Source organism: Dermacentor silvarum, chromosome 1 (assembly GCF_013339745.2).
Source record: "Dermacentor silvarum isolate Dsil-2018 chromosome 1, BIME_Dsil_1.4, whole genome shotgun sequence".
Lineage (NCBI taxonomy): Eukaryota > Metazoa > Arthropoda > Arachnida > Ixodida > Ixodidae > Dermacentor > Dermacentor silvarum.
In genome coordinates this window covers 178,268,018-178,290,052 of record NC_051154.1, presented here as the reverse complement: position 1 = coordinate 178,290,052, position 22,035 = coordinate 178,268,018, and the positions used below count along the sequence as shown (strand labels likewise).

At 47.5% G+C, this 22,035-nt stretch overlaps 1 protein-coding gene across 1 annotated transcript; it reads left to right on the top strand.

Annotated features, from left to right (window-relative positions):
* The first annotated feature begins 1,371 nt into the window (after positions 1 to 1,371).
* LOC119436453 (uncharacterized) lies at positions 1,372 to 17,167 on the top strand. The gene is made up of 2 exons (XM_037703306.2): positions 1,372 to 1,693; positions 15,687 to 17,167. Exons 1-2 carry the CDS (start codon positions 1,568 to 1,570, stop codon positions 16,632 to 16,634), a joined length of 1,074 nt encoding a protein of 357 aa, XP_037559234.1. The 5' UTR covers positions 1,372 to 1,567; the 3' UTR covers positions 16,635 to 17,167.
* Positions 17,168 to 22,035: the final 4,868 nt, after the last annotated feature.

Genomic DNA, 22,035 nt, shown 5'->3' with positions numbered 1-22,035 from the left:
GATGTCTTAGTGTAGAAGCGATTTGTGCTCTGTCTCGTTATAAAACAAGGTGCTGGCCGCTTGTGCTTAAATCCACTGTCACGAACAGATTTTAGTGGCACAGCCGTAATTTGACGCCTTACGATAGTTTTCACGCCGCTTTCGTTTCGTTCGGGCCTGTGTTGAATATAGAAATCAGCGCCGAACAGACTGCGCAAAAAAGCAAAAAGAAAACAAATAAACAACGACAAAACAAAAACAAAGCAAATAGATATAACACACTTGGTATGCGCACGAGGGCGTATCATACTTGTGACACACGGAACGTCTACCGTCCAGAAGCGCTGAGATTCAAATCAGATGGAAGCATTAACCAATCAGAAGTCAAGATAAGCAAGAGAAGTTTAGACAATTGGTGGGAAGAGATTGAGAAAGCCGGAGTCGTTGCACGCATATACAAAATTGTACAATATAAGGACGCAGGTTTTAATGACGAGAGACAAGATCAACGAGGGATAGGAAAAACGCTAGACTGAAATGCATTTATATAATATCTGATTAGCTCAAGCAAGCTAGGTGACCATTTGTCACCGCCCCGTTTCAACGAGGATGCTAAGAAAACTTATCATCATAATAATCACCGTCACGTTGAAAATGTCACATTGGTCGATCTCGTTCGGAAAGATGGAAAGAAAGCCGAATGGTCGGCTCACTCACCCAGAGAACGAGTGAATGACAATTAAAAGGGCTTGTTGCTGGGCAAGTTGGTGCGGCTTGTTGTCCATTCTCTTTAACGGCGTGAGAACAGATACCACGCGGAGAACACGACACATGCAAGGCGCTTGTGCGTGTCGTGTTCTCTGTGTTGTGTATATTTTTGCGCTGTTTAAAACAATTTATAGCAATGACAATTAATTCACATGATTCGGCTGCGGCATTATGCAATTCGGAATGGCCACAAAAAGTTCAAAGAGGATAAAGCTCAATAACCACTGAGACTGCCCTATGTGACACTGACATTGATGTAGCATGTTGTATGTGTAACGCAAGACGGACTATCAGTCCTCAGACAGGATCGACGGTAAACCACGAGAGACGGGTTGGTACACACGGGGAGTGTCCAAGCTTCCGAGAAGAGTGCAGCTTTTCTTACCACAAGCGACGGTCAGGGCACGTGCCACCAGACTGTGATATGAAGCATGTACCATGTGCGCATGTGCGTTCTTTCAAAGTGTGTCGTGGACATCAAGAGCACTATCAACTTTGAAACCAGAAGTCACTGTCAACTGGCCTAAAACAAACTTTACTGATAAAGAGAGACAGAACTGTTTTCTTTCGCTACGAGTAGATTGGGCTCCTGCAAAAGGCTTTTCTTTCTTGTATGCCCCCCCCCCCCCCCTTCATTTTTTTTCTTCTGGGCAATGAACAGCGCAGTTGACCCCAGCTTAGCAGGAAGGTTGTAGAAATCGTAGAAACGTATTGATTTCGAGCCCGCGTGCGGTCCAGTCAAAGCTCGGGGGCCGGGATCGGTAATAATGGTCCCGGAGATGCAAAATTGAAGAACTCGGCGGCCTAGAAGGACTCAGCAATGATCAACAGTCAGTTAGCTCAGTTCCTGAAAACCTTCTTGACAGGACGTAAGAAGGCTGAACAAGGATGTCTCGAAAGCCCATCGCCGGCACGGTTGGCCGTCTTTGACAGGAAAGCAGCAAAGGTAAGCCGGCTGTTTTTTCTTGCTAGTCAGACATTGGAGTGGTTGCCGCGTATGAATGACCACTGATCATCTTTGGCAATGAAACTTACATTAACGTGAGTTTGCAGCGTGAAAGCCGAGTTACCGAGCGCTCTGAGAGGAGCCAAAACACTGAAGTACTCAGGTGCGACGGCGGTGGCTTCCGTCGCTAACCTCGTCTACTTCGTTGGCATTAAACAGGAACAGACAACGCTGTTTATTCACGGTCAGTTCGCGCCGGGGAGCCCGTTCGACCTTTGTGCTTACATTTACTGCATATTTACAGCAACTAACATGATTAACAAGGGCGCAAAGGTATATTTGTGCCCTTATTAATCGTGTTAGGAAGGCGTTGCGCGCGCTGTGTTTACGCATAACGTACTGCTGTGAAATTCGCAAGCTTTTAATGGACTTTAACTTGTACGCACGTTTCTTCCAATCCAATCAGTGCTCTCTTCAGCGGTTCGATTTTAGTAGAGCCGCAACGGCGTTTTTTAAGTCCTCCTTCCACGCCCTTGGCGGCTGTTGAAATGTGATTTGAACCAATGAAAGCCTTGCACGTAAAGGCATAGGGGATGGTTTGAGCTGCTACATACGGCAGTAATCATGAACCGCTTCGTACGTTATTGCAATACGTCATTACAGCAACACCCATCAACGAAGTTCCATGTGTTGCATTTATATGCAACACATGGCCTTCATCATCTCAGACACTAGTTGAAACAGTGAGCAGAAATACGTGTTTCAAACAAATGCGATGCTCTACTTGTCAAACTCATTATCTACAATTATTTATTCAAGAAACCAACACAAGTCTGTTAACTAAGCATCATCAAAAAGGCGGTATGCCATAACCTTGAGTCCTTACGATTGCCATTACACGGACCAACCGACCTAACGTTGGACCGGGTTGTGTCTAATGAGCATAACGCATCGATTATGGGACTCACACGCTACTAAAGGCTTAGTATAAAGTTTTAAGTTCATACCCTGTTTAATTTTTAAGAGTTTATTGCCACGAGGGCGAGTATTCATGAGGACGTCCTCACCGTCGGTGGCGCTGTTTGGCGGGGAGTTTAAATATGAATTAGTTTAGGAATGCACTTTAGCAGGGAAGAAGTTAGGGCGTGTTGGTAGTTTATTGTAATTTTAACTGAGATAGGACGTCCTGTGTTCTTCTTCGTCCTTGTGTCGTTCTAGCGCTATGTATCCCTGTTAAAATTAGTTTAGGAAAATTGTTCAAGATGAAGGATGGAACATGGGGTGAGCTGAGGGTGGGGCTCTACGCGAACATGAGAACGAGGGAGAGAACCTTGCATAAAACAGCGTTTTGGGCGAGTTGGGTAATTTTCATTTCGATATATAACAGCGCACTTAAACCAGGACGAATAGGAAGAACGACACATAGTGCTGGCGGTGCGTGCTATTGTTTCTATCCGTCCTGGTTTTTGTGCGCAATTATATATTGAAATGAAGAGCCTTGAATTATGCCATGGATTAGCAGGTTAGATCTGCGAAGGCCCGGGTAAAAAATGCCTTGAGTTGTTTTTTCCCCGTCTGGGCATAAGAAGCGAAACAAAAGAAAGTGAGAACTTATTCAATATAATGAGATGAATTCAGATAAATTGTTTGAAACTGCCCTTGGTTTCACTTTTTGAGTGTAAAAGCTCATGTCGATCCCCATTTTGTGTAATATTTTTTTTATTCTAGGGGGTATGCAGTACACCCTTGCAATTTTTTAACCATATCACGCGAGCGTCGACCGCGCGGCGTGTCAGTGGTCTTGTAGCGGTGAGGGGCACTCCTGGAGCGAACAGTGCAGCAAAACACTAGAATTCGGCTTGGACGACCGCACATAAAGTTGCCAATCCCGCCGTCCCTCGCCGCTACAAGACCGCTGACACGCCGTCCGGTCGACGCTCGCGTGATATTCTTAAAAAAAATTGCAAGGGTGTACCTTCCAAGTTCGTTGCTTTGAGCAATAAACTCGCCATCTATCGCTTGCCATGAGACGCAGAATGCGATCTTTCAAGGATGCAAAAATTATAAAAGATTATGATTTTGATTACGCCCCCTAAAGATGGCGTAAGAATTACAAAAAAGGGCAGTCCTGGTAAAGTTTTCAATCGCCGTGATTCAGCAAAAAGCTGGCTTCCAAAGAAGTCTGCCGCTCTATCTTGTCTCGTGGACGTTCGGGCAACCCCGCAGGAAAGAATACGGCTGCGATTCCACGAAGTGCAAAAGTGCGTGATAATGAATGACTGGCAAATCCATGCAGCGTTCAATAGATACGTATTCAACTGCACGAACCCTCAACTGCGCAGTTCTTTGTTTGGCTATGCTATAAATATTTTACAATGTCTTTCCAATTTCTACAGTTTCCCAAGATTATTTTTCTTTTTTTTTTTTTTTCACGCCTGCAATATTCTTGGAAAGTTTTCGTCCATTGCAGGTGCCTGTGTAGCGTTATTTTATTACATTTCGCTATTTTGTACACGCCACGCACACCTCTGTTCCCGTCAAACAAGAAGCAAACACAACCAATAAATAATCTTCTGATCAGCGTAAAGTTAGCCAAACATTTATTCTCTCGCTTTCTTATCGTATTAGGCTGTGTGGCAGCGTTTCGTTCACTTTGCCCAGTTTCACCACCCGGAACTTCAAGGTATAACGAAAACAAACGAAACGTTTGTCCGCAAATGTAAAAAGCTGACACGGTGGCCAATTTTTGTTGAAAACATTCGGCGTTGCAGCAGTAACCTAGCTCACATAATAATGCGTCGGGTATGGTGTTATATATATATAATCTTTTTTTACTTCGTTCCCCTGTCCTTTGAATTATATATATATATATATATATATATATATATATGGTGTGTGTGTGTGTGTGTGTGTGTGTGTGTGTGTGTGTGTGTGCGCGCATGTATAGTTATTCATATGAACATGCATTTCGTGACGGTTCCATAACACATATTATATGGATATGCATATTTCCGCAGCATTCTTTCGAAATTATATTGCTGTTTACTACTTAATCTTGTCATGAAATCTTTCATTTATTTTATATTTTATTTCATTTTTTTCACACTCATAGAATTTGTATAAAATACGCCTGCCGACAACCACAAAGAATACCACGTGTGCAAAGAATTCAATGAATCGCAGTTCGTTCAACTCGGAGGTTAGTGTAGGTCACAGTGCAGGAGTCCTTCAAGCCAGGAGGGTGTATGACTGTCTTTGTGGTCAAATACTCACCTGACAGCAGCGACCGCTCGCATCCCTTTTGTTAATGTTTTTCACAATGCCACTGTATGTACACGCAGCTTTGTACCCCTTTATGGCACCACTCTACACGCCGGTCGCTTTTGATGTACCTTGACATGAGCCATCAGATGTGTCGACACTCAAGACGCCACTAAATCCCGTCAGTCACGCCCGCATGCTTTTTGTTAATACGTTTTCAAATCCCACTCCATGCACGCCCAACTTTGTACCCCTGTACATGCCCGCCGTTTCTGATATACCTTGACATGAGCCATCAGATGTGTCGACACTCACGACGCCACTAAATTCCGTCAGTCACGCCCGCATGCTTTTTGTTAATACGTTTTCAAATCCCACTCCATGCACGCCCAACTTTGTACCCCTGTACATGCCCGCCGTTTCTGATATACCTTGACATGAGCCATCAGATGTGTCGACACTCACGACGCCACTAAATTCCGTCAGTCACGCCCGCATGCTTTTTGTTAATACGTTTTCAAATCCCACTCCATGCACGCCCAACTTTGTACCCCTGTACATGCCCGCCGTTTCTGATATACCTTGACATGAGCCATCAGATGTGTCGACACTCACGACGCCACTAAATTCCGTCAGTCACGCCCGCATGCTTTTTGTTAATACGTTTTCAAATCCCACTCCATGCACGCCCAACTTTGTACCCCTGTACATGCCCGCCGTTTCTGATATACCTTGACATGAGCCATCAGATGTGTCGACACTCACGACGCCACTAAATTCCGTCAGTCACGCCCGCATGCTTTTTGTTAATACGTTTTCAAATCCCACTCCCTGCACGCCCAACTTTGCACCCCTGTACAAACACGCCCAACTTTGTACCCCTGTACGTGCCCGTCGTTTCTGATATACCTTGACATGAGCGATCAGATGTGTAGACACTCACGACGCCACTAAATTCTGTCAGTGATGCCCGCATGCTCTTTGTTAATACGTTTTCAATAATCCCACTCCATACACGCCCAACTTTGTACCCCTGTATAGTACCACTGTACATGCCCATCGTTTTGATGATTTTGACATGGGTCATTGCACATGTTGACATCCATGACGACGCGAAATCTGTGCACACCTGTGGTCATGGGCTACTCACGATTTAGGAGCTTGTTTCACAGCCTTGTTGTATTCACTTTTTTTAATAATTCCACTCTGTGCACGCGCAGTTTTCCATTTACGTGTTCGTTGTATTCTTTTTTACTTTGTATATATATTTTTTCTTTCCACTTTGTATTTTTTTCTTGTCTCTTTTCACCCTTACGGCAAAAAGGTATACATTGAGCTCTGTATGCTTGTACACGCACTCTTGATGAAGGCCGGACCCCGGCCGAAACGTCAGTAAAGTCTTGTTATGTTTTTCCTACGGGCTTCTATTTTTTGATATATAATATGCCTTCAAAGTGAAAGACGTTTTTTTTTTCTTTCGTGGGAAACGGTTCAGCTCTTAATGGCATCATCTGTTCCCTCTTTTCTTTAGTTTACACTTGTTTTCTCCCGTTTATCTTTTTTTTTTTGCCATGCAATGAAAGACTGCTTCTTTTATCACAAGAAAAGCTCAGCCCTTCACAGCATAATCTGTTCTTTCCCTCAGATTACAAAAGTCCTTAAAATAGTTAAGTACATGAAAGGCTGCCACTATGTTAAAATCTACGTTGACTTTGCAAATTGAAGCCGCACGATAGGACGAGCACATGAAATTCAAGAAGACCACAACAGGACTAGCGCTGTGCTCTCAGTGTTAGTCCTGCTGAGGTTCTTCTTTTTGAAATTTTGTCTTTCTTGTCATCATTCCGTCGCGCTGCTTCAATATACATTCAAGATGAGCCAACTCACCCCCCGCAGGGGCGTCTGCGTAAGCAGGCGTTTGGTGTGTTGCGACACCACGTACCCGAGCACATCAGGGTTGGACCCTCCCGCGCTTAACCGTGCGTGGCTTAGCCGTGTCTGGGGCAAAGGGGATCCTGGGGGTTGAGCCGACGCCGGGTGTTTGGACCTTTACGGCCCCTCGGCGAAGGCAACACGCCCCTTTGGCCTCGGCTTCGCGTAGACCCCGGACTGGCCCACCCGGGGGAAATCGGTAGTTGCATTTTTCTCCAGTCTCTCCAGGCTCTCCAGTCTTCCTCTCTATTACTTTCAATCTTTCCAGTCCTCTCCTCGATTCCTCTTACTTCCAATTTTTCCAGGCAGCAAAGGTTAACCTGGTGTATTTTATCCAACCTTGGGTATTTTATATTAGGTTATAGTAGCTACGTACAGCTGGCGTCTGCGTTTCCTTCGGGTCTCGTAGCGTCCCCATGTTGGGCTCGGTGGTGGGCGGCTGGCCTAGCTGCCGAAATCAAATCAGTCCTTTATGGCTAAGACGTCATTCCCCCCACTCCATGATCGTCCTCTTTTTAAAAGAGGACGCACCGAAGAAACTTTTCAACTGTTCAGCCAGCGCAAAGAAACGTTCCCCCGCTTCCATGGGATACATAGTCAAGATCCTGAAAAGGCAGTAAGAACCGTTTCACCTTTCACTGTGGCCAAATGTCTCACCGACACACTAAGTGCTGGCTACAAAGTGACGAAAATGAGCAGTGGCGACCTTCTTCTGGAGGTTCGCGACACTCAACAGCACGGCAAACTCTCGAATCTGGTAGCATTCCGTAATGTGCCAATCACTGTTAGCCCGCATCGATCAATGAACACAAGTAAAGGAGTTATCTCTGATGATCTCTTAAGCCTAAGTGAGGAAGCGCTCCTGGAGGGCTGGAAAGAACACGACGTGATTCAAGTGCAAAGGATAAAGATCAAGTGGGACAACCAGGATATTCCAACTAAACATCTGATCCTTACCTTTGCGTCGAGTGAGCTACCGGAAAGCCTAGAAACAGGATATAACCAGAATTCGAGTCAGACCTTACATCCCAAATCCCCGAAGATGTTTCAAATGTCAACGATATGGCCATGGTTCGCAAAATTGCCGAGGCCGACTGACCTGTGCGAAATGTGGTGAACACGAACACGCATCAGACAACTGCAGTGGCACGCTCCACTGTCCCAACTGTGACGGTAGACACGCAGCATACTCTCGAACTTGCCCCACATGGAAAAAAGAAAAAGACATAATCATACTGAAAATCAAGAACATCTCGTTTCAGGAAGCGCAGAAACGTGTTTTTTTCCATACCCCAGGGTATGCTGATGCGACGCGCAAGGGGGCAACGTCGCAGCAGACTCCGGCATCGGCCCGCTCCACAAAGAGTGTGGCCGCGGCGGTGCCACCAGCCCCCCAGGCGACAGCAGCCAGCGCTGCTGCGCCATCTCCCAAGGAAAGCCCATTGACCTCTGGGTTGGTGGCCTCCAAGGTCCTGCTTTTTGAGGCAAGGCCTACCCCGAAAACACTCCGGTCGAATGAGCGGAAGTCCAGCGGCTCCCAGGAGTCGATGGACATAACAAGCCAGCCGGCGCACCCAGCGCCTCGTGAGCGGCTCGAATCTCGCGACCGCTCCAAGAAAGACAAACCACGGATTACGGGGCCTGGAAAAGCTCTGTAAGCCACTTGGCTCCTCTTGACACACAGCACAAGAAACAAACAATATGGATACATAAATATTACACTGGAACGTGAGAGGTCTTATGCACAACCTCGATGACGTTAAAGAACTTCTACACAAATACAATCCAAAGGTGCTGTGTGTTCAGGAGACACATTTAAAGCCAACGCAAACAAGTTTCCTGCGGCAATATGCCATCGTCCGCAAAGATCGTGATAATGATAAGGCCCCGTCTGGCGGCGCAGCAATAATGGTTGACAAGTCAGTAGTTTGTCGGCTTTAGTCCTCCAGACGCCTCTCGAGGCAGTATCAGTTCGAGCAATTATTTTCAACAAATTGGTTACTTTCTGCTCCATTTACATACCACCGGATTACCACCTTAGCAAGACAGAACTCCACAGCCTAATGAATCAGCTCCCTGAACGGCCTACGTTGTCGTTGGCGATTTCAATGCGCACAACACTCTGTGGGGAGACTCCCGGTGTGACTCGAGGTGTCGACTAATAGAAAACTTTCTAGTGACGTCCGGTGCTTGCCTGTTTAATAAGAAAGAGCCAACATACTACAACATGCATTAAAATCCATATTCCTCAACAGATTTAGCTATTGGCTCTCCGACTCTTTTACTCCACCTGCAGTAGAGTGTCATAAACAATCTTTTTGGAAGTGACCACTTCCCTGCGACATTAAACTTGGCAAAACAACACCCGCCGTGGTTGCTCAGTGGCTATGGTGTTGGGCTGCTGAGCACGAGGTCGCGGGATCGAATCCCGGCCACGGCGGCCGCATTTCGATGGGGGCGAAATGCGAAAACACCCGTGTACTTATAGATTTAGGTGCACGTTAAAGAACCCCAGGTGGTCCAAATTTCCGGAGTCCCCCACTACGGCGTGCCTCATAATCGGAACTGGTTTTGGCACGTAAAACCCCATAATTTAATTTTTTTTTGGCAAAACAAGAAAGCGGTCCTCCGCATCCCCCTAGATGGAAACTACCAGCAGCAGATTGGTTGTGTTTTAAAGAGTCAACATGCATATCGCCGGTCTTTATCAGTGATTTTAACATAGACGACGCCGTAGCGTATTTTACTGCTTTTATTGTAGACGCAGCAGAGAAATGCATTCCTCAGACAAAGGGCAGCTCATCTAAAAGACGGGTTCCCTGGTGGAACGACGACTGCAAGGAGGCGCGAAAGAAACAAAACAAAGCATGGAGCATATTGCGCCGATTTCCAACTGCTGAAAATCTCGTTGAGTTCAAGCACGTCAAGTCACAGGGAAGGCGGACGCGCAGACAGGCAAAGAGGGCAAGCTGGGAGAGGTTGCTCTCAAGCTTTAACTCTTGCACTCAGGAAGCGAAAATCTGGAATGGCTTGAAAAGACTTAATGGCCAGCAAACCCAGCCATTGTTCCCTGGTCAATGACCAAGGGAATACATTGAAAGACCAAGCTGACGCTCTTGGCAAGCACTTCGAGCGTGTATCCAGTTCAATCCACTATTCCGAGGCATTCTTAAAATACAAAGATATAGCAGAACTCAACGTAATAAACCGCAGATGTAGCTCAGCTCTGCACCCGGACCTGACAGAATCATGTACGACATGATTAAACACTTTCCCGAAGACACTCAAATGACACTGCTTGCACTGTATAATGCTATATGGGCTGCAGGACATCTCCCATCTACATGGAGGGAGGCCATAGTAATTAATCCCTGTTTTAAAACAGGGCAAGGACCCATCCTCTGTGACAAGTTATCGCCCAATTGCGCTCACTAGTTGCCTATGTAAGCTATTCTGAAAAATGGTTAATCGTCGTCTTCTACATTTCGTGGAATCTAACAGACTGTTTGACCCTTACCAATGCGGTTTCAGAGAAGGCCGGTCTACAACCGACCATCTCGTGCGCATCGAAACAAACATGGCGTTACGGAATCCTGCGAGACCTGTCGGCAATGGGCATCCGCGGGAACATGCGAAACGTTATAGAGAGCTACTTGCAGAATCGTACTTTCCGGGTCAAAATGGGTAATGCGCTGTCCCGTTCATTCATACAGGAAAGTGGTGTACCTCAGGGAGGCGTGCTCAGCTGTACGCTCTTCATAGTCAAGATGAACTCACTCCGCACATCATTGCCTTCAGCCATATCTTATTCCGTGTACGTCGACGACGTACAGATATGTTAAAAATCTTGTAACCTTACAGTGTGCCAACGACAGGTTCAAGTTGCCCTGAACAAAGTCTCTAAATGGGCCACAGAAAATGGCTTTAAGGTAAACCCAAATAAAAGTTCGTGTGTTTTATTTACACGAAAGAGAGGGCTCGTAGCAGACCCTGAAGTGGAACTACACGGACAGCTCATACCAGTAAACAGAGAATATAAATTTTTAGGCACAATTCTAGACTCTAAACTTACTTTCATTCCCCACATAAAGTACCTTAAACCAAATGCTTAAAAGCAATAAACATCCTTAAAGTATTGCCGCACACCACATGGGGCAGTGACAGTGTTTGTTGAATTTATACAAAAGCCTCATTCGTTCACGCATAAACTACGGTGCGATAGTCCAGTCCGCCGTCCCCAGTGCTTTAAAGATGATCGATCCTGTTCATCATTTAGGCATCCGCCTGGCAACCGGAGCCTTCAGAACAAGCCCTGTGCAAAGTCTTTATGTGGAATCAAATGAGTGGCCCCTAAACCTTCAAAGGTCCTACTCTAGCTTTATGTATTTTCTGAAAGTAAACTCGGACTGCCGACATCCTTGTTACTCCATTATAAATGACACTACGTGTGCCACTCTTTTCCATAACCGACCTACCGCAACGGAACCCTTCTCACTGCGGGTGAGGAAACTCTGCGAAGAAAGCAGTGTTCCACTGTTTCAGCATCATGTAATGCCTCTGGCAAAGCCGTTACCGCCGTGGCAATGGCAACTTATAGAATGTGACACATCGTTTGTTGAGGTCTCGAAGTATGCTCCGGAAGTACATATCCGGATGCACTTTCGTGAACTTCAATCAAAACACTCTTGCCCGGAATTCTTTACTGACGCATCGAAGTCACATGCTGGCGTGTCCTATGCGGCAATCGGTCCATCGTTTTCTGAATCCGGTGAAATGCATCCAGAAACAATCATATTTACGGCTGAGGCTCATGCCCTATTGTGTGCAGGGAAGCATATAATGAAAACAAAGCTTCAAAAATCAGTTATATTCACCGACTCTTTAAGCGTAGTAAAGGCATTAATGTCTCCTCGTAAACACAAAAACCCTGTGCTCAGTGAGCTCTATTCAGTGCTGTGCACAGCATATACGTCTAACCAACGTGTCACTATATGCTGGGTACCCGGCCACAGGTATTGTGGGAAACATGCTTGCAGATGAAACTGCCGTTTCCCTTGTAAGGAAGGGAAACACCTCCTCTATAGCTGTCCCTGCAATAGATTGAAGAATTTCCTGCGCAAAAGCCTTAGGAGCTATTGGCAGCACTTATGGGACGCGGAAACAAGAAATAAACTTCACGCCATTAAACCAAAATTAGGGAATTGGCCACCCACTACGAAAACACGACGAACCGAAGTCATTCTTTGCCGCCTCAGAATTAGCCACACGTATGGCACGCACTCTCACCTGTTGATTGGTAATGAACCCCCTTCTGTAGCAAGTGTGGCGAGACGCTAACTGTAATCCATGTCTTAATAGAATGCTTAGAGCATCAAAGAAAAATATTTCCCCTTAGCATACAAACAACACATTCCTCTACACCCAGCAATGTTTCTGGGCACAAAACCGTTCTTTGACTACAGGTTAGTTTTAAAGTTTCTTGAAGATGCCGGTACATTGCGAATCATCAGCCCCCTACATTCGTAGCACATCATATCTTCAGAGGCTGCTGCTGCGACATCAATATTGTAGAGCACGTGTCTCTCAGGCCTTGCGTTCAAGGGTCCTGTTGAGGCTCCGGTGCTACTTTCACATACACGTTTTTTGACATCATCACTTCAGAACAAACCATCCATGGTCATTTCCCACATCTCTAGTCACTGTCATCATTTTAATAGTTACATATTCTATGCAAGTTACAGCGACTGATTTTAGGCCTACTTACAGCCACTCAACATCCACCATTCACAGTACATTCCTCTATTTCATAAACAATTCATTGGAAACTCATTACCATGTGTATGGCGCTCTTTGGCCATATCTGGCCCATTCGCCACTAATCATCATCAGACCCACTAATCATCGTCAGACAACTCACCCAAATCAAGTTGTTGCTACTACGTTGACTGATGGTGCATTCTTATTCAAAATAGAAAATGCAGGAAAGCAAACCAGAGAGAAGAGGGCTATCAAGAAATTAACACCCGTATTCAGAAATGCAAACTTCCAGCCCATGCTTTATTCGATATAAATGAGCCTGTCGTGAATGCGCCGACGGAAACGCAATGAGCGTTCTGGGCACGTTCGCGCCAGGCGTCACTTGGATCAAGTCAAGCATTGGCTGGAAGTTAAGATACATTTCTGAATACGGGAGCGAGAGAGAGAGAAAAACATTTATTGAGCTCAAATGACGGCGTCTTCTCAGACGTCGGACGGGGTGGTTCCCTGGTTTCGGGACCCATATACGGCCAGCAGCTCCTGGCCCCTAGCCGCCAGCGCGAGCTGGATCGACAGGGCGGGGCTGGACCGTAAGGTCTCCCATCGCTCATGGGGTGGGGTAGTGGGGGACGGAGGGGGGATGGGGGGTATATGGGATTTGAGTGAAGTGCACTCCATCAGGATGTGTGCGAGGGTGCCTGTGTTGTTTTTGAAAAATGGACAAATGTCCTCTTCGGTTTCTGAGTAGAATTTATTCATCAGGGCAGGGTGGGTAAGTGAACCCACCTGAATGAGCCTGATGATTGTTTGTTGTTCCCTGCTCAGGGTGCGGTGCGGCTCGGGGAAGGTGCGCCGATCCTCCCTATACTCGGAGGTAATTTCTCTGTACGTGAGCACCGGGTTGGTGGTGTCGGCGTCCTGCCCTGCCCGGAGGGTCATCGCTCGGGCATGGTAATCGGCTATGACGTTGCCGGCTACCGCTGTGTGGGCAGGCACCCATACGAGCTCTACGGCTCGCTCTGGTGCCTTTTTCTTCGTTAATATTGCGGCTGCCTCTGAGGAGGTCACCCCTTTCCTGTAGCCGCCGTAAGCTCTTTTGGAGTCGGTAACCACTACCCTGGCGCCCGGTTGGACGAGCGCCAAGGCTATGGCCACTTCCTCTGCTGTCGCTGACTCTCTGGTGTTGACTGCAGCGCTGTTCATCAACCGTTCCCCGTCGGTTACCACCGCCGCTGCTTTGCTGCTGCCCTTGACGAGGGACGCATCCACGTATAGGACTCCCTCCAACCGCTGCATTTTGGAATTAATCGTCTGAGCTCTGGCTTCTCTCCGGCCATCATTTTTCTCCGGCGTCATGTTTCGGGGTAAGGGCTTGGTGGCGATTGTCGTCATACATTCAGTTGGGATGTACCTCTTGATTGTTGCTCTCTCCTTGCGCCACCCTATCTTATCCAGCACCGCGCGGCCATGATTTGTCTGGCTCAGGCGGAGTCGCTGGTTAGACAGGTGGGCTTCTATGAGTTCGTCGACTGTGTTGTGTGCCCCCATGGCTTGAAGGCGCTGGGTCGACGAATAGATGGGTAGGCCGAGGGCTTGCTTGGTGGCCTTTCTGATGATGGTATCGAGTGTATTCTTTTGAGTCCTGTCTAGACTGAGATAAGGGGGCCGAATATGTTATCCTGGATGTTATGAATACCTGCACTAGTCTGAGGGCGTCGTCTTCCTTCAGTCGTCTGTTTCTAGTTGAAACCCTCCTCAGCATGGCTAAGATCTTCTCCGCGCTGGTCTTCATCTTGGCGAAGGCGGCGTGTGCTTTGCCATTGTCTTGTATTAGGAGTCCGAGAATTCTACATGTGTCCGTCGGCTTGACTGTGGTGCCGTCAATTTGGATGCAGATGTCTGGTGGGGGCTGCTTGCGGGGCTTTCCTGGTTGGATTACGAGTAGTTCCGACTTCGGCGGCGCGCAGTGGAGTCCACAGGTCTTCCCGTACTCATGCACTGTGAGTGCTGCCGCCTCAAGTGTCTCCTCCATCCAGCCGTCGGAGCCCGCTCGCTCCGTCCATATAGTAACATCGTCGCTCTGAATACGGGGGTAACTCGATCTGCCTACAGGCACCGATTCACTCGGCCTCCATATACGATTGCATACACGTAGTGATTTGGCCAGGGCTAGTTATTGCTCTGGTACTTGTGCTGCTATACAATTTCTTTGGCGGATGTCCTTATTAAAGGAGCACTGAAATATAGCCTAGTTTCCAAGAGCCAGGTACACAGAAAAAGCCAAAACTGGTAGTTATGGCATAGTTCGAGCTAATGCTCGTAGGGCAACAGACCAACTGTCATGACGGCCTAGAGAAGTAGGATGCCGTGTATAACAACAAAAAAGAATCGACAACGAAAACAGAAAAAACAAAAACACAAAAAGACAAAAACAAAAAAAGAATCGGACAACGCTCGCTCTGACCAAGCTACATTTTATTGCAGCAGGACAGCTAATATGATATACTAATGGCTGTTCTCATGGTGTGTTGTGTCCACTTGATACTTCTTGTCCTTCGTTCTTGCATTGATTGCACGACGATAACCCTATACAGGGTGTCTTACTTAATTTGGGCCAAACTTTAAAAATATACAAATGCTACGTAGCTGGACAGAACCAAGATAATGCTGTTTGCTGTCGCTTGGAGATACTCAGACTATTTTTCGCATTTCGACAACACGAGCGTTTTTGCTTTCCGCCCCCATCGGAATACGGCCGCCGCATTCAGCAGCAACGCCACGGTATAGACATTAATTAAGCTACTGCGGCGGGTCGCGTTGAACCTCCGCACGATTCGTAGTGTTTGCTAATATAAACCAGGTATATATATAATATAAACTCAAGTATATATATGTACATTGTCTGCATTGGTAATTTATTGTTCTTAACGATGTTTTGCCACCTAGTGCAGTGCAGTTAAAAAGGTGACTTGCGATGCGGCTTACGCAACAACTTGCGGATGACTGTAGTGAACATAGTGTTTCCCCTTTTGTTTCTTCGCAGGGATACTACAGCTTCGCCTGGCATACCTCATCAGGCGAAAAATGCATCTCTGGGACTGGAGCGATCGCGCCGTGGCGGATACCAAAGTTTGTGAAGCGCCATCACACCGGCGTCGGTCTTTCTTGCCTGAGTAAAATTTCGATTTCAAACTCTGCCAGCGGTGCCGAGTGGAAGGTGGTGGTATCCGCGGACGTCCGAAAGCTCAGTTGTATCTGCCCGCGCCTCCGTGAGATTTCCCTCGACGGCTTCAGCTTCGGTGCCGCACATCGGAAGCGACGCGTCAAGCTGCGCGACTTCCCCAAGCACATGATCTCCCTCTCTTTGCGCAGCTGCGTTCTCGATATGAAGACGTTCTTCGCGGAGGGACTCGCCGAAAACTGCGAGTTGACTGCGCTTGATCTAGGTCGCTGCTTCTTCCTCAACGAGGACAAGTCTAGCAGCAAGAGGCGATTGGCTTGGCCATTGCTTCCTTTGCTCGAGAGACTGTGCTTGGAAGGCTGCCCGTTCCTCATCTCCGAAGCTCTTCTAAGCGACGTCCTGCTTGGATGTCCGTCGCTGCAGGTGCTGGACTTGGAAGGTACGTCTCTGCGGAGTACAATTGACGTCGCGCTCATTGGACGATGCCTGCCGAAGCTCAGAGAACTTTTCATTGGATGGACTGACGTGAACGACTCTTCATTTCTAGCATTGGAGCGAGGATATTTCGAGGAGCTTATTACTTTGTGTCTCGTGGGAACTCACGTGACCAACTTGGGTGTGCTGGCGGTCTGCGGTGTTTGTCCGCGGCTGCGCACAATCCGGGTGAATATGGGGCGCTGGGCTGTCAGGAAGCTTGAGAAAATGGATGTCTGCCGCTCCGTCAGCATTGAGATTGCTTGCTTCAGGAGTGACAATGTGCACGCGTTTCTGCGCCACGAAGGGTGCGAACACTTTCGCGAGCACCTGTAAACAGTCTTGCCGGTACCACGTGATGCATGCACTTACTTGACGAACGCAGGAATATACAAACTGTATGCACATATTCCAGTGGCGTGCTAACTGCTTCAACAAAGCATGGATCACTTTTTTTTTATTAACGCATGCTTACTTCAAATCTAGTGCAACTGAGCTCAACAGACACGTGTGTTGTAGACTTGGCGCAGAATTTGAGTTGTCTGTGTTTATTTTTACACAGTGACAGGGACCCGAATACCAATAAGTTCTTAGTCTTTTTTAGCTGATACGGGCTAGCTATATTAATGTGCAGGAATTCTGAATTTATATATTGTCCAAAAGGATAATTTGTGCTGCGAAATGGAGCACAATGCTTTGACATGTTATTTCAACGGTTACTTTACGTTAGAACAAGCGAGTGACGCGAACGGGTTTTCACTTTCGTTGTAGCTGAACTCAGTTCATTCAACCGAAGAAAAAAAAAAGTTCTTATGTGACCAGGTTTATGCTATACCGTGCTAACAGCGACGGTAGAATAAACTGAATATGCAAATGCTTTTGACTCTCTCCCTTTTTTTTTCGGCTGTCGCTCGGAGACATTGTAACGTATAAAGAGTGAGAGCCTGTGGATTTCCCCTGACGCGGCCGACTCGTGCCGAGTGGGAAAATGCGGGCAGGTCTGCATATTTACAAGCAACTGATTGTCGCCACATTGGAACTACTGTGACAAATACGAACTTCCGCGCTGGACAATGCCTCTGCCACGGAAGAGCAATTCTCATTTCCGCCGAAGCAGCTGCGGTGACTGAATAAACCATTCTAGGCCTCTCATTCAAGCTGCAACCGCATAATACGTACGATTCACGGTGTGAACGACACGCCAACACGCGAGGTCGCCGAGCGAGGTGCGATAAAAAAAAAAAGGTCGCATTGCTCTTCTGGCCCGGAACAGCAATTCGCAGCTGCTAAATGCAAACCACTGCGGTAAATATCTAAAATGACATTGTCGGATTGTGCCGCGATCAACCTTTGTTCACCAAATGAGAAACAAGAATGATTTGCGCACAAGCAGCTGCTTAAAGTTCGTCCTCTTACTCGAGATTTTTTGTTCTCAGACCTGCATTTGCATGTTTTGTTACAGCGAACACCATTCGCAACGCCCGCCAAAATCCAAGTAAAAGCCCACAATTAAATAGAAGAAAAATTAAGCTGCAGCTCTGTGCGAATCCTAGTGGTCAGTATTGTACGAAGCCATGAGCCCTGACAAGCATAGTTTCCTATATTTGTGGGAAACTCCCTCTGGGCCGACAAGCGTGTGTCTGCGGTCGTGCGCGCGCCCTCTTCCGCTGTTAATACAAGTACAGTTTTTGGCATCGTTTACTGACGTGCCGGTGTCGCTGAACGTCTTTCGCGGCCATTTCTCCAGGCCGCAGTTATTAGAGCGAAGCTTTCTCTTTCTGCTCTCCCAGTTTGGCGGGGTTCCTATAGTGCTGGCTGCTTCCCGCAGCTGGCTCGGTCGATATTTCGACGGATATATTTGTGGATATACCAAGTGATTTATCGAAGACTGCCAACAATTTCTAAAAAAATAACACAAGATAAAACCGGGATTTCTTAGAAACCGAATTATCGGGAACGGCGGACGTCCCAAAACGTTTTCTAATTGTATAGCTAATTAAATTGATACACTAATTATATTTATTTTGCGCAATTACGAGGCTACTGACAATCGACAGTTTGTAACCACAAAGGAGGTGATTCCGTATGAGTAGAGAGGCTAGAAGGTTAGTCAAACCTTCTAGCCTCTCTAATACGAGTTTTGAAATCGCGCAAAAAGTATTTCTCCGAGGTCCATGCAGCACGAGAAAGGTTCTCACTTTTTCGCTGGGAAACTAACTGAGCGCAGGAAACCACGTGTACAAAAACGTAAGCTGTTGACTATATCGTATCACTATATCTAACCTATATCTATAGAATATATCATAAGATAAGACTTCTCAAAGCGTGTCCGCGCTTTCCGTAAAAATCTAGGGGTTGCGAGCACGTAATTTTGCAATAATGGTTCTTTATGTATACGCTTTTACCATGCGTTTATTGATACTGTGCGTTACAACTAGGATGAATCTACTGCGCAACTTTTCGAAGTGTCCTGGTGCGCGTTAGGTGCTTCCGCTTCCTGTCCCGCTCGTAACAGCAGATGAAACATTCGTCCTTCATATATCAATCTACAGGTTATATTAACGTCAGAAGCTTGCTGGACAAGCTTACTGACATCTTCAAGCTCACTTCTTGTCACCCCATTCATAATATAAGCGTGACCGAGACATAGCTACACGATGACATACACGATAAGGAAATAGCCTCTGATTTTATCGTGGCATAGAGTTCACAGGAAACACTGCCGGGGAGGTGATGAGCACCTTTCTTGAAGTGTGACCTCAAATTTGGTATACAAGCTTCAGCTAACTATATAATTTGCTTGGTGCAAGGTTTATCTTGAATAGAGTGGGTGCACTTTGGGGGATGGGGGGGGGGGGGGACGAATGAGAGCAGCGGTGTATTCTTCGCAGTATATAGTCTTAAGTTAATGTGGCTATTTTTTCAAGTGCAATGAGTTAGCCAATTAGGTTTATGTAAATTATGCAAAATTTTAAGTATTGGTTTTATGACATATAGGTTGTATTTGAAAAGTTGTGGAACGTGCTCAGAAGCACCCAGTAAATAGTTTGCACGACGTTACCCTTAACGTGCTTCTTTTTCCCGGGCTTTGAAGAAAGTCCACGAAGTATGAAAATAATGACCTAACTGCACTCGTGCGCGTCTGGATATGCGTTCTCAATCGTGTTGCGAAAAAACGAAGTATGTATGCGTATAAAAAAATGATTGGCCACGGCGCCTAGCGTACGTACACCAGCACCTTCGTTGTGAAGATCGACATCTGTTACGGTCCTAAATGATAAGTGATCAGCAGGCGCCGAACGCAAATGCAACCAACTCGCGAGTTCTTTAAATGCGCTAGCATTTCTATGTTTACCCAACGAGAAAACTGTCCACGCGTCCGCCCGTCCTTCCCGTAAGATGATCGATTTCAAGATAGAGCCCGCAGCAGCGAGCGACTGTACCTTCGCGTTGCTTGTTAAAGCCCCTATATATAAAAAGTAGCGCCATTCTTAGATCTTGCCGCCACCGCGCTCACCCCAGCGTTTCCTCCTTGCCGCCGCCTGTCGCCCCAGCCTCCTCCGCTCCCCCATTGGCCAATCCGTGTCACGTGGAAGCACGCGTTGCGCTTTTGTATATTTTTTTTCTTTCCGGCGCGCTCCGACTGCCATTCTCGGGCCTGTGCGACGAAAGTGCTGTACGCACAAACGGATCAATCGTGTTAGGGACAAGAATTTCGTTGTGATGGCATGCTGCTGCGCCTTAAGTTGCCGCAACCGACAAGGCGAGGGCAAAAGGCTTTTTTTGTTCACCATCCGGCGTGCGCAAACGCTTGCTGCACACTTGATATTTGCGCCGTCTCGCATCGTAGCGTTGCTACTTCCAAAACGGCATTATTAAGACCATTTACTGACTGACGAAGCAAAATCGCGCCTCAAAAACTTCTCCGCAGGGCGCGATCGAAGTTTTCCTCGGATTTCCTCTGGTAGCGCGTTAGCTGTTGTCGTCTGCCACGGCAGGCCCGACGCAGGTGGCGCCACTGTCGATATCGCGCCTCGATCGCGCTGGTCGCGCCGAGCGCGATAGTGGAACGGAGGAGGAGGGAAGTGGATGGCGCTAAAATCCCTATATAAGAAAAGTACCGCCATCTACTCTTTCCTCCGCCGCCTCCTCTCCTAAAGCGCTTGCTTTTTCTTTACTTTTTGCTTGCGAAAGCCAAGTCGACGGTGGCGCACCTAGAAAGTCCACGTTGAAGCTTTCAGGCCGGGCGCGCGCCTCCGCCGCCGCCGGCGACTGCGGCTGCGCAGAGGACTTTCAACATGGCTCTGAGGCGGAAAAAAGAAAATATAAAGAAGTGAAAAGCGCGCGCTATCATCGTCCAATCGGAGATACAGGATAACACAGGAGAGAGCGAAGCGGCATTTGTCAAAGGATGGCGGTACTTTTCTTATATAGGGACTTTAGATGGCGCTACTTTTTATATATAGGGGTTTTATTGCTTGTCGCTTCAACGCGAACGAGGCGGCGAGAACACAGCGCTCACGGAGCTCTCAGCGCATGCCGCACTCTGCCCATTTCGCAGATCGTTTTCTAGATATGGACCCGCGCGTCTCTCTTCAACGCTAAAGGCTCATTCACACCGGCGACTGACAGTGGTCGCGCGATCAAGTTGGTCGCTTTTCTTGAAAGGCGACCATTTCGGGCCGGTCGCTCGCTGCTCGATTTTTCAGTCGCACGATCGTGGTCGCAAAGCTGCTCAACCAATCAGTGCCACGCCGAAAATGATATGTGTTTTTATCCGGCGTCCTCCACGCCAAATGCAATGTCCAGGTCACCATATGCAGAGTTTTGCAGACTACAGGCCAGTAATTGGTGTCTTGTCTTGTGATGCTGGGACGCAGCAGTTGCAGCAACGTGTCGAATGTACGCGGTCGCATTCGCTGGAAGCTAGACAGCAGGAAAAGAAAGCACAACACAAACCCTTTTTCCAGCTGCCGTTCGTTGGATGAGCACGCCACCCAAAGGTGAACAGCGGGTGAACAGCTTCGCTTTAATATTATGCACTGAATCCCACGCAATGCGAACTAGAAATTACAACTCTCTCTCTATAATACTTGTCATGCGCACAAAGTTCGGGAAGGAGGCGGCTTGCGTGGCCGGCCACTTCACGCGAGCGGAGGCACGGGCGCACTCACCCATAGCGTTTTCTTCGGAGGCTTCCGCGCTGCTACAGCTGACACCACGGCAGAGCACATCAGCACAGGGACGACGTCTTCCTGTTCGCTCGAATCAAAATCCAGCCATCGTTCGAATCAAAATATATGGCTGTTGCCGGAACGCGAAACAAATTTATACAGCGCCAGCGAAGTGCGCACGAACTGCGTAGATTCCTATATAGAGTTCTTGCTGAGAACGATAATCTCCGGGATTGAGACTTTAATTGCGGGTCGCGCTCAGCCGGGCTTGCCGGTGTGAACATCGGTCGCCTTCGGTCGCTTCTTGGTCGTGAGTCGCAAATGGTCGCGCGACCTCCGCAAGTCGCCGGTGTGAATGAGCCTTAAGTGAGTGGCGAAAACACAGCGCGCCAAGCTATCAGCAGTCGGCGCTCTCTGTCGGCATCGCACATCGCTTCGAAGACGCGGCCCGCGCCTCCGCGCCAGACGTAGCCGCCGCCGGAGCACGGTTGATCACGGTTCATAATGGTTTGACGAGGGTGGATAATGTGCTAAAGAGCAATAACGGCTTATGATGATCGGAA

Bases quoted from the DNA above. Each gene is read 5' to 3' on its own strand.
- LOC119436453 (XM_037703306.2), top strand. From the start codon at position 1,568: ATGATCAACAGTCAGTTAGCTCAGTTCCTGAAAACCTTCTTGACAGGA. The intron at 1,694-15,686 runs GTAAGCCGGCTG...GTTTCTTCGCAG, and splicing joins TTGACAGGAAAGCAGCAAAG to GGATACTACAGCTTCGCCTG.